This window comes from Theropithecus gelada, chromosome 7b, assembly GCF_003255815.1.
Source record: "Theropithecus gelada isolate Dixy chromosome 7b, Tgel_1.0, whole genome shotgun sequence".
In the NCBI taxonomy this organism is placed as follows: Eukaryota; Metazoa; Chordata; class Mammalia; order Primates; family Cercopithecidae; genus Theropithecus; species Theropithecus gelada.
In genome coordinates this window covers 2,147,038-2,165,583 of record NC_037675.1, presented here as the reverse complement: position 1 = coordinate 2,165,583, position 18,546 = coordinate 2,147,038, and the positions used below count along the sequence as shown (strand labels likewise).

The 18,546-nt window shown below is 47.3% G+C and overlaps 1 protein-coding gene and 1 pseudogene across 7 annotated transcripts in view; both read left to right on the top strand.

Annotated features, from left to right (window-relative positions):
- The first annotated feature begins 631 nt into the window (after nucleotides 1-631).
- On the top strand, nucleotides 632-670 carry LOC112629538 (annotated as a pseudogene).
- A 12,396-nt stretch (nucleotides 671-13,066) lies between these two features.
- Nucleotides 13,067-18,546, top strand: part of TM6SF1 (transmembrane 6 superfamily member 1) — a 29,572-nt gene continuing 24,092 nt past the window's right edge. For 6 of the 7 annotated variants that reach the window (XM_025391600.1, XM_025391599.1, XM_025391597.1 and 3 more), the window contains exons 1-2: nucleotides 13,067-13,352; nucleotides 18,309-18,412. Coding sequence is in view for 5 of the 7 variants with exons in the window: in XM_025391599.1 (XP_025247384.1) it covers nucleotides 13,261-13,352; nucleotides 18,309-18,412 (196 nt within the window). In the remaining 2 variants the exon portion in view is untranslated. The remainder of the gene's footprint in view (nucleotides 13,353-18,308; nucleotides 18,413-18,546) is intronic. The other variant, XM_025391594.1, reaches the window with a different exon arrangement.

Sequence of the window (18,546 nt, the reverse complement as noted above, 5' to 3'; positions counted from 1 at the left end):
CTGTCGCCCAGGCTGGAGTGCAGTGGCCGGATCTCTGCTCACTGCAAGCTCCGCCTCCCGGGTTCACGCCATTCTCCTGCCTCAGCCTTCCGAGTAGCTGGGACTACAGGCGCCCGCCACCGCGCCCGGCTAGTTTTTTGTATTTCTTAGTAGAGACGGGGTTTCACCGTGTTAGCCAGGATGGTCTCGATCTCCTGACCTCGTGATCCGCCCGTCTCGGCCTCCCAAAGTGCTGGGATTACAGGCTTGAGCCACCGCGCCCGGCCATAAACTTTAAATTTTTATAAAGTAACTATCTATTGTTTATAGGTAAAGTATATAAATATGGGCTGACTATGCCCCAATTTCAGGAGAGTGATTGCTTCTAGAGATGGAGAGAGAGGACCAGGACTGCGGAGGGGATTTCAATTTTGTTTTTTTAAAAAAGAAGCATATTTTCTGCCCACCCCCTGACCTCACCTCAATTTTTGTCAGTTACTGTTCTTACAGGGTAAACATTTATAAAATTTACATTTTATTTTGTAACTCTAAGTAAGTTTTCTATGTTTTGCCTATAGTTGTTTCAAAAATTAAAAACTTTAAAATAGTATTTCAGCTTTGTGACTATGTAAATATTACTAACTAAATAACCAATTGTTACAGCTCTTTTAGAATTTGTCTAGCAGGCTTTCTGTTTTTTTGTTTTTGTTTTTTGGGTTTTGTTTTGTTTTGTTTTACTGAAAAACCCCCATGGGAGAAAAGAGCCAATTAATATGATTGAATATTAATAAATGTAAATCCTCATGCCATTTGAACTGTTGGTCTAAAGAAATCCTTTTGGGCATCCAAAAACGATGAATCCTGTTAATCTCTTGCCGGCTTCTTTCACTTCTTTGGGGTTTCAATTTCTTGTATCCCATGTTGTCCTTTTCCTTGGACTGTCCTTTAATTTTTGCTGGAAAATGTGTTTGAATAATTTTGTCATCCAAGGAATATGAACAGTAAATGTTACGAGTTCTTGCATGTCTGAAAATGCCCTATGATTGCCTTTAGAAATAACTGGTACTTTGGCAGGGTTTAGATTGTACCAAGCTTTTCTTCCTTGCTAACTATGAGGATGTTATATTACTCATTGTTGTCCAGGATCCAATGTTGTTCATGTCAGGTGAAAGTTCTGTTTCTTCTTCTTTCTAGGAAATCCCCAAGATTTTAGGATTTCCCACTTATATTTGGAGTTGTGAAATTGTGCCAAGATGTGTCTGGATTTTAATTTAATTTGACAAATCTTTACTGATGGCTCCAGGGTGCAAGGCAATGTTCAAGGTACTGGGCTTCATTAAGAAGCAAATAAAAGATTCCTGCCCTCCTGGAACTTACATTCTAGCAGGGGAGACAGGTCATAAATAATATGCATAATGCATAAGACAATTATATAGTGTGCTAGTATTATATAGTGCTATCAAAAAAAGGAATAAATAGAGTAAGGAGAACTGGGAATGCTAGTGAGGGAAGTTTAATCTTATTATTATTATTATTATTATTATTAGTTTTTGAGGCAGGGTCTCACTGTGTTGCTCCAGGCTGGAGTGCAGTGGTGCAATCATAGCTCACTGCAGCCTCGACCTCCCAGGCTTGAGCGATCCTCCAACCTCAGGCTTCTGAGTAACTGGGACTACAGGTGTGCAACACCATGCCTAGCTAATTTTTAAATTTTTTGTACAGATGGAGTATCACCATATTTCCCAGGCTAGTCTTGAAACTCTGGGCTCAAGTGTCCTCCTGCCTTAGCCTCCCAAAGTGCTAGGATTATAGGCGTCAGACACCATGCCTAAGACTTTAACCCTTTTACCTTAATTTTGTTCAGTGAACACTTTCAGTCTTAAAGACTCACATATTTCTTGAGCTTAAGAAAATATTCCGTGACTTCTTTGGGTATTTTCTCTCTTTCATTTTCCCTGTTCTTTCCTAATCAGACAGATGCTGGATCTCTGTGTCTGTCCTTGGCATTCTCTTATGTTTGCTGTCTCTTTGTTTTTCTTGCTCTACATTCTGATATTCCTTGATTCCAGGTCAACTGCTTGATCTTTTGCTGTATCCAATTTATTATTTGGTCCACTTATTGAGTGTTCCCTATTGCAATCCCACTTTTTTTTTTTTTTTTTTGAGACGGAGTCTCGCTCTGTCACCCAGGCTGGAGTGCAGTGGCCGGATCTCAGCTCACTGCAAGCTCCGCCTCCCGGGTTTACGCCATTCTCCTGCCTCAGCCTCCCGAGTAGCTGGGACTACAGGCGCCCGCCACCTCGCCCGGCTAGTTTTTTGTATTTTTTTAGTAGAGACGGGGTTTCACTGTGTTAGTCAGGATGGTCTCGATCTCCTGACCTCGTGATCCACCCGTCTCGGCCTCCCAAAGTGCTGGGATTACAGGCGTGAGCCACCGCGCCCGGCCTGCAATCCCACTTTTAATTCCCAAGAATCTTTTCTTGTTCTTTGCTTGTTCCTTTCCCATAGTCACCTCTTCTCAGTTCTTGAATGCAGCATCTTCTCAAATTACTCTGAAGATAGTGACCACAATTTTTATAAAGTCTTTCTTTTCTAAACTATCCCTGTTTCCTCCAAGGTCAGTTTTTCTATTGGTCCAACTTGGATCTTCTCTTCCATGCTGTTGGTTTTCCTAATATATTTGCAATCTTTGGTTTTCTGTTTACATTGATGAATAAAGGACTATGTTCATTAATATGGTAGTTTCCATGAGTGTCTTTGCAGAGATGTGTAAGTCACTGTTAGGCCCCTTCCTTGGCTGACAGAATCATCTGAGGGTTATTTGTAAGTAGGTGGGGCCTATCAAAAGAGAGAACCCCTTTTAGGATTTTTAGGATGTCTGGATGAGAAGCAAACAGTCAGGTTAGAGACATTCATAGTAGTTCACGGGGGCTTTACCCTCTATTGAGGGGTAGATCTCTTTAGTATTTCACACTGGGGTCTGCTTCATTCTCAAGTCCTATACCCCGCTTCAAACACTCCATGAGCCACCCTGGGCAACAGAACAAGATCCCATCTCTACAAAAAATTAAAAAATTAGCCAGGTGTGGTGGTGCAAGTCGGTAGTCCAAGACTCTGGAGGTTGAAGTGGGAGGATCACTTGAATTCAGAAATTTGAAGCTGCAGTGAGCTATGATTGCACAACTGCACTCCCACCTGGGTGACATAGCAAGACCCTGTCTCTAAAAAGCAAAACAACAACGAAAAACACTCCTTAGGAAGTTTGCCCACTTTCTCTAAAAAGCAGTTTTCCTGATTAATCTTGAGCATGAAAGCCATTGCTTCTACCTATTACATGTTCATGCAGAGAAGAGGATAAGAGCTGACTATCTGAGCTGTTCTCAATGTTGTTCCTGAATGATCATCCAAAGTCTCCTTCTACTCTTTGCATTTGTTGACTCTGAGCTTGGACCTATCTCCCTTAGGAAGAATTTTGGTGCTTCAGTCGTAATCCTCTATTCTTTCTCCATTGCTGTTTTGTATTTTTCAGTTATCTACTGCTGCATAACCACCCCAAAATTTAGTGGCTTAAAACATTTTTTAAAATGTATCATTTCTCATGGTTCTGTGGGTTGATTATGCAGTTGTTTTGCTTTATTTGGTGTTGAAAGATTCATAATGACACCCTCCCATGGCTAATTTTTAGTGATACCTACTAGCTGGGATCTCAGTTCAGGTTGTCAGCCAGGGACCTTAGTTCTTCTCCATGTTAGCCTTTCCACATGGCTGGTTGAGCTTCCTGACAGCATGGTGGCTTAGGTTCCACGAAGGTGCATTCTAAGAGGATTAAACCCTAATGTACAAGCAGTTTTATAAGCCTCTGCTTACATTTCCTAATGTCTCATTGGACAAAACAAATTACATAGGGAAGTTCAAAGTCAAGCGGTAGGAGAGATGTGGTTTATTAGGGGCACCCAAAGTAACAGCACAATCTTCTATGTATCCTTCACATTCTCTGGTCTATTAGTAGAACCCTTTCCTGTTTTCAAGTACTGTGTTTTTTCGTCTTTAAAAAATGAAACAGAGCTGAGATTGGTGGTGCACACCTGTAGTCCCAGATACTCAGGAGGTTGAGGTGGGAGGATTGCTTGAGCCCAAGAGATCAAGGTCAGCCTGGCAAACATACCAAGACCCTGTCTCTAAAGGGAAAAAAATGTGTGTGTGCATGTATGTGTATGTATGAGAAAAACACACCCAGCAACAGTCTGGATACTACAGCAACATTGGGTTTTGATTTAGTCCTTGTTCTAATTCACCTTTTTCATACAGAATGTCAAATTATCCATTTCTTTGCTTGTCAAACCATTACATTTTATCCTTACCTATCAATATATAATATTTCTTCTTTCTTGTCAGCCACTATAACTTCACACTCCCTCTTGCCTCATTTGTATTCAAGCTTTATTATATGAAATCATATTAATAGAGCATTGCTTGAAGGATATTTACCAATTCCCTTTGATCAGAGCTGGCAGATAGATTCAAGTTGGCGTGGGAGAAAAACCCTATTAATGAGTACAGTTGGAAAGGATTATGAGGCAATGTCCAGTCTCAACGGGAAAAAGTTCAATGATCATTTGGTGATGTTTGTCCTGGGCTTGGACTAGAAGTGATGGTGTTGGTGCCAGGAAGGTATTTTCATCCCTGTTCCCAGATATTGTAAAATATATCACTGAAAACAAGCCAGAACTTCAGAAAGTTGTTTGTCTGTATATAATTGTTTTCACCACTTAAGTGTCCTGTGTGGCACTTGACAATATGCCAATCACCTGCCTTGAGGATGTTCTGAGAGACAATTGTTCAGAATTTGATTCTATATTCATTGCAGAAGTGTTGCTGAGGATAAACTATATGACATGGTGTTCCCTTTAAGAGGAACCAGGGAAGAGTTTTTCTGCGCAACGGATCTGTTTTTACCTTATGGACACTGTGAATGTTATAACTGATTATGTTTCCCTCCTTGCTTTGGTTGCTAGGAAACCCAGGACAAAATTACAGACCTCCTCTGGCAACTGCACAAGACCTTTGAAAAACATTTGACATGCTAACTTTATCTCTCCCATCATTTTATTTTCATATCACTCTTTTTTCTTCAGAACTCCTTCCTTCCCTCTCAATTTCCTTCCCTTCTTTTCCCCCTGCTTTCTTTCTTCATCTCTCCTTTCCCCTCTTCAGTTAACATTAATTGTGCATCTACTGTATGCCTGGCACTGTGTTAGGGGTTGGACTCACAGTCACCTTTACCTTCCCCCCTCCCAAACCCATGTTAATAATTGCAGCCCTAGTCACAGCACTCGGGGTTACTGGAAAGACTTAGGGAGATTCATGCATCAATAGATTCTTCCAGAGTTTTTTTTCGGGTGGGCTGGGCCCTCCCTGATTTCTTCTTCAGAGAGGATCCTAGTGACCTACACACAACACATCTCCTTGCCCTGGTCTCTCTCAGATCATTTGTTCTGTCCCTATACACCCCATAGATCAATCTGAATGTGCCTCTTGCACATTCATCTAGAGTAGGTAGCCTTTCATAAGTACACAAACACAACTTTTATCAAAAAGATTTTTTTAAAAAGGAGAATGGAAGCATGTGATGAGGGGAAGAGAGTGAATGTTCAGGAGCTGGGGGCTAAAGAGTGAAAGCGGGGCCGACTTCCACTTTACTTTTCCTGAAGATCATTAATCTGCCCAGCCCCACTCTTCCATTGTTCCTGCTTCAATGTGACCAAGCTCCTCAAAGTTCTGCTTTCACTTCCCCTCTGTGGCAGAAACAGGCATGGTAAGGTGGGGGCTTTGCATTTAATTCCTGATTAGTCAGTTAAGTCAGTGATTTTTGAATCTGCATTATAAAACACTGTGTCTTTCTCAGGTAATTGGCATTGTACAGCCTCTGTGTTTCTATTTTTGCTTCCAGGAAGCTTGGAGTCAAATTTGATGCTTTGTCACAGCTGCAATATTAGCCTTTATGGCTTGCAAGATCAATGCTCCTTAAAAAGCAGAAAACAAAAATCAAAAAACATCTTTATTGTTTGAATGACTTTTTTTTTTTCTTTTGAGACGGAGTCTTTCTTGCTCTGTTGCCCAGTTTGGTGTGCAATGATACGATTTTGGCTCACTGCAGCCTCTGCTTCCAGGGTTCAAGTGATTCTCATGCCTCGGCCTCCCAAGTAGCTGTGATTACAAGTGTGTGCCACCATGGCCAGCTAATTTTTGTATTTTTAGATTTTTAGTAGAGATGGGGTTTCACCATGTTGGCCAGGCTGGTCTCGAACTCCTGACCTCAAATGATCCACCCACCTGGGCCTCCCAAAGTGCTGGGGTTACAGGTGTGACCCACCACACCCAGCCTGAATGCCTTTTTAAAAAGCCATATACAACACTTTTTCAAACAATAATTTTGGAATTGACCTACACTGAGCAGAAGTTCAGACCTTAGTCTCCTAGGCAATGAGTCAAATGATTAAATCAAAGCATGTCCAAACACCATTGTCTAAGGTGCTGGGCATGGAGCTTTGCTGGGGGTCAGCTGTGATATCATAAGTCTAGCTACTTTAAGTCAGAAGATGTGAATTCCAGTTTGCCCTGCGTCTTCTTAGCCATTTGAATTTGGCAAGTCATCTAACTTCTTTGAGCCCCAGTTTATTTCTTTCTCTCTTTCTCTTTTTCTCTCTTTCTCTCTTTCTCTCTTTCTCTCTCTCTCTCTCTCTCTCTCTCTCTCTCTCTCTCTCATCTTTTTGAGACAGAGTCTCGCTCTGTCACCCAGACTGGAGTACAGGGGTGCAATCTCACTCACTGCAAGCTCCGCCTCCCGGGTTCACGCCATTCTCCTGCCTCAGCCTCCCGGGTAGCTGGGACTACAGGCGCCCGCCACCACACCCAGCTAATTTTTTTGTATTTTTAGTAGAGGTAGGGTTTCACTATGTTGGCTAGGATGGTCTCTATCTCCTGACCTCATGATCCGCCCACCTCGGCCTCCCAAAGTGCTGGGATTACAGCTGTGAGCCACCGCAACTGGCCCAGCCCCAGTTTCTTCATCCATAAATGGCTCTATGATCTTCAGACAGCAGTTGTGAGAATTACAGGAGATAGAATTGATGGAATTACTGTTCAATCTACAGACTACTGTATTGTCACAAAATCAGATTATATTTGTTGGGTTTATGACTTACCCCAAAACCCAGGGAAGTTTCCTGTGAAAACTTCTTCCAAACTACAAGCATTCCAACCACTCATATTTTCAGCATCGAGAGAAACTGTTGTCAACAAAAATCATGTAATCTCCGATACATACATCACAATACCTCAAACATTGCCATGTCGCTTGGGTCCCTTGTGGGCTCTAAGGGAGCAGGTCTCAGTGTTGGGCTGTTGGATGTTTCTGTTATCGAGTTCAGATCCCCATGGCTGTTCTGCTGGTGGCAAGACTCACCAAAACCTCTGAAGTGGCTTCTGTTCACCATTCTCTTTGGCTCTCTCCTCTTCCTGGGACATTGAATTCATTTCCTTTGTTTTAAGCCCCACCTCTATGCTAATGACCCCCAAACTCTCTGTAACTTGTGCCTCTCTTGGTGCCGCAGATGAGTACCCAAACAGTTGACAGCTATTCCTGGGAGCCCCTGGGTACTGAAAACCCAACATGTCCACAACCAAAATCATCTCTAGTGCCCTCCTCCCAGCCATCTCCAATTCCTATCCAGATCTTTCACACCTGTGTCCTCTTTTTCTCCTCTTCCCTCTCACTGCCATTACCTTGGTTCAGGGCCCATCCTCTCTTGACAGGACAATTGTAGGAGCCTCCTAATTATTCTTTCTGCCTCCTATCCCTCTTCCTTGTAAACCATGGTCCATGCCAGCTACCAGACAGAGCTTTAAATATGCTACTCTGATCAAGTCCATCCCTCCTCTCACTTATATGGTTTATTTTTTTAGTTTTCAGAGACGGGGTCTCATTCTGTTGCCCAAGCTGGAATGCAGTAGCGCAATCATGGCTCACTGCAGCCTCGACCTCCTGGGCTCAAGTAATCCTCCCACCTCAGCCTCCAGAGTAGCTGGGACTATAGGTGCGTGCCACCACACCTGGCTAATTTTTTGGCGGGGTGGGGTAGAGATGAGGTCTCATTATGTTGCCCAAGCTGGTCTCCAACTCCTTGCTTCAAGTGATTCTCCCACCTCAGCCTCCCAAAGTGCTGGGATTACAGGCATGAGCCACCACGCCTGGCCTCATATACAAGTCATTTAAGATTTATAATCTTCTCTGAGATTGAGCCCCTGATCTCTCTCCATCTTCACCTCCTGCCAGCCCCCCAGCACATGACATCCCAGTATTTCCAACCAGCACAAATTACTTGCACTTCATAAAGTGGCAAGCTTTCTCACACATTTCTTTCTGCCTTTAACATGTTGTGTCTCTGTTGCCTGGAAGGCCCAACCTCTTCCGTGTCTGTTTGGCCAGCTTCTACTTGTTCTTCAAGGCTGGTCTAAAGCCTCACTTCCCTCTGAGGCTTTTCTTGGATCCTCCAGACCAAATTTGCTGTTTCCTATAGCAACTGGCTTATATATTTTTATTGCATTATATGGTAATTGTTTACATGACTTTCTCTCTCATATTAGTCTGTGGTCTTCTTGGGCAATTTGTAATTCATCTTTGTATGCTCACTTCTTAGAATAATGATGGAAACACGGCAGACTCTCTGAGAATGTTTGTTGATAAAATGAATTGATTAGTGATGTAATTATCATATCTATTTTTACAATAGTAAAATGGCACAACTGAAGCCAGGTCAGTATGACAGGAGGTCTAGAGCTGCCATGTCCAATACAGAAGCCACTAGCCACATGTGGCTGTTGAGCACTTGAAATATGACTAGTCTGAGTTGAGATGTACTATGTCAAACACACATGGGATTTTGAAGACTCGGAATGGAAAAAGATTATGAAGTATCTCATTAATATATTTCATGTTGATGACTTGTTAAAATGATAATCTTTTTGATATATTGGGCTAAATAAAATATATTATAAATTAATTTTACTGTTTCTTTAAACCTTTTTGATGTGGCTACAAGAATATTTAAAATTATACATGTGGCTGGGCGCAGTGGCTCATGCCTGTAATCCCAGCACTTTGGAAGGCCGAGTTGGGCAGATCACTTGAGGTCAGGAGTTCAAGACCAGCCTGGGCAACATGGAGAAACCCCATCTCTACCAAAAATACAAAAAATTAGCCAGGTGTGGTGGCACACACCTGTAATCCCAGCTACTTGGGAGGCTGAGGCACGAGAATTGCTTGAACCAGGGAGGTAGAGGCTGCAGTGAGCCAAGATCACACCACTGCACTCTAGCCTGGGCAGCAGACTGAGATTAGGTCTTGATAAAAAATTAATAAATAAAAATAAAATAAAATAATACATGTGACTCACATTTGTGGCTCACAGTATATTTCTGTTGAGCAATAATGATCTAGAGTATTCATTCACTGAACAAATTTTTTTTTTTTTTTGAGACAGAGTCTTGCTCTATCACCCATGCTGCAGTGCAGTAGCATGATCTCTGCTCACTGCAACCTCCGCCTCCTGGGTTCAAGTGATTCTTGTGCCTCAGCCTTCTGAGTAGCTGGGACTACAGGCACATGCCACCATGCCCGATTAATTTTTGTATTTTTAGTAGAGATGGGGTTTTACCATGTTGTCTAGGCTGGTCTCAAACTCCCGACCTCAAGTGATCTGTCCGCCTCGGCCTCCCAAAGTGCCGAGATTACAGGCTGAACTACTGTGCCTGGCCTACAAATATTTCTTGAGTACTTCTATGTACTGGGCATTAATCTAGATGATGGGACTGGAACAATGAATGAGCCAGAGAAGGTTCCCAATATTGAGGAGCTTCCATTATCATGGAGGAGAGATCCAGACCAGTATACAAAGGTGTGAGTCAGATAATTTTAGATAGTAAAAGCACTCTGAATCAAATAAAGCAGGGCGCTTGATAGGCCAAAGTGCAGGGGGGCAGTCAGATAAGGCCTTCTACAGCAGCTGAGTCAACTGAGGTCAGAGGCAGGAATCAGAGGGAGGAGACTAGAACATATTTAGATGAAAGGCAGTATAGACCAAAACTAAGAGGAGGTGCAGATGGGGAGGAGCAAACAGATTTGAGTGATATTTGGAATGTCACATTGGTAGAATTGTGTAACCAAAGGAATTCCGGAGAGGTGGGAACTGATGGCTCCCAGGCTTCTGGCTTGGGTGAGTGGGTGAATCGTGGTGCCACCAGATGAGATAAAGCAGAAGTGTGTCTTGAGGAAATGAGGAATTCCGTTCTGACATTGTGAGGTGCCACCAGGATGCCCAGGCAGCCATGCTAAGGGAATAACAGGTCAGGGCTTGTTATTTGGGATCTAGCATCATAGATGTGGCCATTAAAACCGAGTGTGTCTGAGAAAGAAACGAGAGAAGATGGTAGGCAAAAGAGGACACTCAGGGCTGGGTGCAGTGGTTCACACCTGTAATCCCAGCACTTTGGGAGACGGAGGCAGGTGGATTGCCTGAGTTCAGGAGTTTGAGACCAGTCTGGCCAACATGGTGAAACCCCATCTGTACTAAAAATACAAAAATTAGCCGGGAATGGTGGTGGGCACCTGTAATCCCAGTTCCTTGGGAGGCTGAGGCAGAATTACTTGAACCCGGCAGGGGGCAGGGCAGAGGTTGCAGTGAGCCAAGATCGCGCCACTTCACTCCGGCCTGAGTGAAAGAGCGAGACTTTGTCTCAAAGATGAACAAACAAACAAAAAACAAAACAAAACAAACAAACAAAGAAACAGGACACTCAGGTTCAGCGAGCAGATTTCTGAATTGGAAGATACTTGAGCATGTGTCTAGGTTGAGGGGAAGGATCCAGGGCAACCAGAGGGGTTCACTTATCCCAAAAGCCAGGGAAGGTTCCTATGAAAAACTCTTCCCAACTACAAGAATTCTGACCACTCATATTTTCAGCATTAAGAGAGAAACTGTTGTCAACAAAAAAATCATGTAATTCCCAATATGTATATCACAATACCTTGAAGCTTTGCCATGTCACTTGGGTCTCTTGTGGGCTCTGAGGGAGCAGCTCTGAGAAGGTGAGATTGATCCAACAAGGTTGGGTGTTGATGGAAGGGACGGGCTGGCTTGGGAACCTGGCTGGGAGATCAGAGGTATAGGAGGAGGTGTCTCTTGTCAGGGAGGAAGCAGGAGTTTAAGGAGAGTGGTAAAGGTTGGGGTGGAAGAGGGTGATGTGCAGGTAACAGGTGAGGACACCTCTTGGAGAAACTTTTGATATGTCACAGTGTGGGCCAAGGCTTTATCGTTATGCACTCAGAGTTGGAGAAGCCTTCAAGAAGAACTAAGATGAGGGATTAGGAGAACTGGCTTTTGAAAAGCGGAGTGGCCCTGGTGCAGGCCCCAGCCTCTTTGTAGCTCATTTTCCTCATGTTTAAAGTGAGCCAAATGGTCTTCTAGAGGCCAGGTGCGGTGGCTCACACCTGTAATCCCAGTACCTTGGGAGGCCGCGGAGGGAGGATCATGTAAGCCCAGGAGTTTGAGACTAGCTTGGGCAACACAGTGAGACCCTGCCTCTACAAAGAAGAGGTGGCGTGAGACTGTAGTCCCAGCAGCTAGGGAGGCTAAGCTGGGAGGATGGGTTGGCCTGGGGAAGTGGGGACTGCAGTGAGCCCTGATCTCTCCACTGCCTCCAGCCTGGTTTGCAGAGTGAGACTCTGTCTTAAAAAAATAAAAATAGGCCAGGCACGGTGGCTCACGTCTGTAATCCTAGCACTTTGGGACACCGAGGCGGGGGGATCACGAGGTCAGGAGATCGAGACCACGGTGAAACCCCGTCTCTACTAAAAATACAAAAAACTAGCCGGGCGTGGGGGCAGGCGCCTGTAGTCCCAGCTACTCCGGAGGCTGAGGCAGGAGAATGGCGTGAACCCGGGAGGTGGAGCTTGCAGTGAACAGAGATCGCGCCACTGCACTCCAGCCTGGGCGACAGGGGGAGACTCCGTCTCAAAAATAAATAAATAAAATAAAATAAAAATAAAAATAAACCCCTCAAATGGCAACAGCAAAAACACCTAAATGGTCTCTTAAATTCCCTGAAAGTTGTAAGGACAGTAAGTACATGCCGGTACCTCCCTCGGTTGCTTGAGCTGTTCTCCTCCTGGAACTCACTGCCCTTCAGAAAGCCAGCTCGAGTAGTCAGCACACTTGACACACAATATTTTCCATACCAGTAGGCATCTATCATTCAGAGGGAGAGGCTTATCTTCCAGTCTTTGTATCCTGCAGGGCCCAGTGCAGGCTGGCTGGTGGCAACCTGGCCTCCAGGAATGCTTCCTGGAGTAGCAATGAATGGCGCTGTAGTCGCTTAGAAAGTCTCGGCATTTATGTCCATTTCAATTAAAAAAAAAAAAAAAAAAAGAGAGAGAGAGAAAAGAAAAAAAAGGAATTGCAGGAGATGGTATAGTGAGCAGCGGAGGATAACGCGCTTCGTAGGTATGAACTTAGTTAACCCCACGGTCACACTATGAAGTGGGTTATCCCCATTTCCCAGATAAGGGAAAAGACAGAGAGGTTAAGTAATTTGACCAAAGTCAACAGCTGGTGAGTGGAGAGCCAGGGTTTAAAAACCGGATTCCGGCTCGGTGCAGGGGCTGTGCCTGCTGCCAGCGGATGGCTGCTGGAGCGGAGAGGTTCCGAGGTTTCCGGGGCATTTTGTCCTTTCCCACTTCTGGGCCGTGGGCTCCCCCATAGACGATCCCGTGGGCCCTTCCTCCTCTGACACCCCGGGCCCGCAGCTCAACCCCGCGCCTCTCCAGCTCGTCGATGACCGGTTCCCGCCATGCCCCGGGCCCTCCCTCGGAGAGCGCGCAACCAGGGGCACCTGTCCCCCCGCAGGGGTGTCGCCGCCCCTCGGCGCCGCCGGGCGCTAGCCGCTGAGCCCTGGCGCCCCTGGCAGAAGCACTGCGAGGACGCCTCCCGGGACTGCACCGCGGCCCTGCGCACTCGGGGAGGCGAGGCCGGGCGCGGGGGGCGGCTGCGGGCTGGGAGGGCGCGCCGAGGGGACACCGCTGAGGGGACGCCGCTGAGGGCGCGGCGCGCGGAGCGCGGCTGGGGCGCCTCGAAGGGCAAGCGCCGAGGGGGCGCGGGCGCCGCCGGAAGCTGGGGCGGGGCGCCCAGCGGGATGCGGTGAAGGGCGAGCGGCGCGGCGGCTGCGATGAGTGCCTCTGCGGCCACCGGGGTCTTCGTGCTGTCCCTCTCGGCCATCCCGGTCACCTATGTCTTCAACTACCTGGCTGCCCAGCACGAGTGAGTGAGCGGAGGCGGCGGGGGTCGCGCCGAGGGGCGGCTGGAGTTGGTTCGGCGCGGCGGGAGCTTCGCAACTTTCCCGAGGGGGCTGGGACCGTCCGCCGCGGGACAGAGGGGGGCGTCCCAGGGGTCGCACGGGCCCGGTCCTGGAGCCAGGCCCTGAAGTGCCCAGGCTGGCGCATTTCGGGATGTGGTGCCAGCACCGCGCCAGGTGCCCGGGGACACAGGGGTCAATACCCCTGCCCTGGAGGGGCCCAGGGGCCGGTGGGGAGCGGAACAAACACGGACACTATGAGCCTGGCCGGCCGTGTCAGCTCGTGTGTGCCTTGTTCTTTTTGCATCTCACGGGAACGTTTCCATGTATGGACTTTCGCATACTTATCATTTCTTATTAATTTTAGAAACTGTTGTGAATGACTAGCAGAAATAGCCCGGAACCAACAGGCAGAGACGTGGGTTCTAGGCCTGGCTTTGGCACTGACCGTGTGGTCTGGCCTCGGTCTTCCGGTCAAATGGACTTTGTGTGCGTCCTATTGTAAGGTTCCACGGAGATCTTTTTGTGAAGGGGCGTTGTGAATGGAGAAGTGCTTCCCAGTGCCTGCGCTGGGGTAGGATGGGGACCAGCAGCAGAGGCAGAACACTTCAATGCGAAGGAAATGGGTGAGGCTGACGGAGGGGGACAGGGCTTGGGTTCGAAGCCCTGCCTCCCACTCCACTGCAGGGATCACTGACTAACCAACTTGCAGCGGGCAGCTGAAGGCTTGAGGGTCTCCGGGTGTTGGGATAGGCGCCAGCCTCTGTGCCTGCTGAAGTTGGTTGCTGTCTGGAGGGAGGAGGAAGTAACCTGCTATGTTTCTCAGCTGTTGGTGCGAAGGAAATTGCATCAGTCTGTAGGCTGCAAACCCCCTTCAGCTGGTCAAGCCTTGGAGTGTCTGTATACAGGGTGGTAACTTCCTCTTCTCTAGCTGCCGGGCCACCTGATCCAGGCAGCACCCACACTGAGTGCTCACCAGGCACCAGCAGTGTTTGTCCTTGGTCTGACCCAGTCTCTGGAGGCATCCCCTAGAGGCAGCTGCTCCGGGCCACCAAATATTACATGCCTGTCAATATAGGGCATGGGGGACCCTCAAAAAACAGCATTATGGGCGTTCAGTGAAGATATATTGAGTGCTACTGTGTGTTTGGCACTGTTCCAAGTGTTGGTGACACAGCTATGAACAAGCCAGAAGAGGTTGTGGAGGCAGGTAATGAGATAGACAGATAATACATAGATAGTGACATGCTATGAAGATAGTAAAATAGGGTGACTGGGGAGGGGGCCGGTGGCCGGGGAAGGCTTCTAGGAGGAGGTGACACTTGAGCTATGGGAAGATCTGGGAATGGAGCTTGTCGGGCAGGAAAATGGAGCAGTGCAGGGGAAGGAACTGGAGGGGCATAGTCGGTATTTTGGAAGGTGAACAGATGGGGCTTACTGAAGAGGGCTGCATGGCAGCAAAGAGAGGATTTGAGGATGAGCCCTAGGTTTTGGCCTCAGCCACTGGGAAGATGATGATGGCATTTACTGAATACAGACTGAATTATGTATTGCTGTGCATAATGGAGCGCATTGGCAAGCACAGCGTTTTGAATAATTAGTGTCAGCCATTCTTCTTGTCCTCTTGCAGGTTAAAACCCCAGTGGCCTTTGATTCCTCTCTCTTCTTTCTCCACTACCTTCCTCCCACTGTCTCCTTCCCCACAAGTCCTGGGGCTCTAGTGTCTGTTCTCTCCTTTCAGTTCTCCCTGGCACTGGCCCTTTCTGACCTGGACTGTGGCAAAGGCTCCCGTGCAAGTCCCCCTGCCCAGCCCCCGGCATGTTTCTCGGCCTCTGTCCCCAGTCCCAGCCCACGCACTAGTGCTCCTGCCACACCAGCCTGCCTTTGCCCTTTGACCACTCCTCCTCCTCTCCAGCCTCTAGCCCAGACTCCTGCTGCTCCCTGACCAGGATGCTGCCTTCCTCCTATCGCAGACTGTTGAAGCTGCACCTGGACTTTATGGCCATTTCTACCTTTTGCAGACCTTCCCTCTCTCTCCTTTGAGCTCCCTCAGTCCCTCGTTTGCACCTTTCTCCCGAGAGTTACTTTCCTGTGGTCAGAACTTACCTGCCCTGGCTATATCTAACCCCTCTGTACTGTCCTGCCCAGGCCAGCGCCGTGTGCATTGTAGGCACTCAGGTATGTTTGACTTTGTTAAATCGAGTTTCCTTCCCACCAAACCTTTTATGCAACTCTGAAAACCAGAAAAAGAAAATTAAATTGAGAGGCCAGGAAAGGATTGAGCGTGTTCTGTCTCCCTCTCTAACTGAGACACACACTGCTCACATTCATCCATGCATGTCCCCTCTCAGTAGGTGTTTGTCCATGAAAGGGCATCAGCAGGCCCTCCCAGCCCCCAAGACTAGCAACTTTCTCATCCTGGGGTTAGTCGCAGCCCTTACCTGTCCCCGAGTCCCTGCAGGACCTCTTTCTCCTGTGGTGAGCAGGTCCTGCACTTGGCTGTTGTAGGAGGGTCTCTGGGGACAGTGCCAAGAGTCAGAGATGATCTGCTGCCCTATTTTCCCTTCATTTTTCCCTCCTCTCCTGGAGCTAAGAACATGAGAGGATGCTGTGAACCACTTTACACTGCTCTCTCCTGCTCCAGAAGAGCACCAGCCATGCGACCCTGCTGGCAGTGAGTGCAGGCCCTTGGTAGGAGGACTGGAGTTGTCACCCGACCACCACCTGTCTCAGGCTGTTCACCATTAAAATGCCTGTCAGCTGACCCAGCACACCCACCTCTTCCCTCCTCACAGGATTCTTCAGCCCAGCATCACACTCTTGACCCACATTGGCTTCCTCCTTCTTCAGCTCATCCCCACAGGAGGATCCTGGAGCAACCACTGATGTGCAATCACCAGAAACCTCCTATTTTTTAGTTTCTCACCTGGACATTGAAACAGCCACCCTCATTCTTTTTTTTAAATTTAATTAATTTATTATTATTATTTTTTGAGACAGACCCTTGCTCTGTTGCCCAAGCTGGAGGGTAGTGGCTCAATCTCGGCTCACTGCAGCCTCCAACCCCCAGGTTTAAGCAATTCTACTGCCTCAGCCTCCCAAGTAGCTGGGATTACAGGCATCTGCTACCTCGCCTGGCTAATTTTTTATATTTTTAGTAGTGATGGGGTTTCGCCATGTTGGCCAGACTGGTCCCAAACTCCTGACCTCAGGTGATCCACCTGCCTCAACCTCCCAAAGTGCTGGGATTACAGGTGTGAGCCACTGTGCCTGGCCTTCTCATTCTTATCATAGAACTGATCCATCTATCATCTATCCATCCATCCTCCATACATTCACCCATAATCCATCCATCCACTCATCTATCATCTATCCATTCATCCATCCGTCATCCATCCATCCATTTATCCATCATCCTCCATCATCCATCAATTCATCCATCATCCATCTATCCATTTACCCATCATCCACCCATCATCTATCCATTCATCCGTCAGCCATCATCCATCCATCCATTCATCCATCATCTATCCATTCATCCATCATCCATCCATCCATTCATCCATTATCTATCCATTCATCCATCCATCATCCATCCATCCATTCATTCTATCATCCATCCACCTATCCCTCCACTCATCATCTATTTGTTCCTGCCTTCCCTCCCTCCTTCTATTCTTCTCTTTCTCTCTCCTAGGGATGGTGATAGTTATCTAAAGGTCTCAATGTTGGGCTGTGGTGGTGTGGAGGGGTCTCAGCTGAGGAGTGGTGCTTGTAGCTGCTCCAAGCTGGAGAGGTCCTGGTGTAGCAAGCCATCGGAGTGGGCCAGGTAGTATTTTGTCTAGAATTGGAAACTCTGTCAATGCTGGAGGTGTGAGAGGGAGAGTATTGCTGTTGGACTACAGGAAAACTCCTAGGTGGTAGAGCTCAGAGTCCATTGAAATAGGTTCCTCCATGTAGGCAAGGACTTCTCTTATTTATCCAGTCTCCTAGGGCCTGCAACAATGGCTACCACATAGGGGTGCACAATACATTTGTTTCCTTGATATGTTTTTGAATTAATTAATAAACAGATGGATGCAATGATGTGACTTTCCTAGGGTGACACAGTTAGCAACAGAATGGGTACCAGGATCCTGGTTTCCTGACTGATAACTCTACCAAGCCTCGTGCCCTAGCGCTGCCCCACTGAGTAGCGTCTTTGACCCCTGCTGTCCTTGGTGCCATTCCGTTTCCTGTAGGACGTCCAGGGGATGTGCTCAACCAAGCTTCACCTTGGTTTCTGTGGTTTGGGGTTGGATGCTGATCTGTTGGTCCTGGTTCTGGGGTGTTGGGCTATCTTCATTCTGGCCTCAGGTCTAGTCCAGACTCCTCCTCCATGGATTTCCTGGCCCCATTCTCTGGCCCATTTGATTATACACAAAACATAAGGTCACTTCTTTCTTGTCCCCTGGAAGGCATGTTTAGTTGTAATGCCTATATATTCCTTGGAGCTCAGTCTGAGGGCTTCTGACTGGCCCTGAGGGAGGTGGCAGAGTCAGTGGTGAGACCTGTTAGCTGCTAGGGAGCAGGGGTTAGAGGAACGGGTAGGTGGAGGCACTGGGGCAGTGGTCATCTGTGCCTCAGGGTGGGGTGAGGCAGAGGGAGCTCCAGACATGTCATCTGTGCACATGAGACAGGATAAGAGGAGAATGAGGAGGACCTGATGGCTTCGGTCCCTGAAAGTCATGGGCTGCAGCCCAGATGGGCCAAAGAGGTGCAGATAAACTTCACTAACTCTACAGTGCTGGGAGCTGCAGGCAGAAGCAGAATTATGGATGAATTATGCAGGACTAGGAGCGAATGCATTCAATAGTCAGGAAATTCCAGGCACCAGTGTGTTTATTTTGATAGTGACCACCTCCCTGTTCTGGTCGTTGCAGTTCCTGGACTATTGTAGGGGTTGCTGCCCTCATCCTGTTCCTGGTAGCACTGCTGGCTCGTGTCCTCGTCAAAAGAAAACCACCCCGGGACCCGCTGTTCTATGGTATGCCTCCACAAAGGGAAATCTTTTGTATCTGATTAATAACACAATCCTTTTGGCCTCAGTCACATATTCCTCCTTGGTTGTGAATACTCTGAGCCTTTTGGTAACAGTGGTTGCAAGTGTAGGAGTGTTTC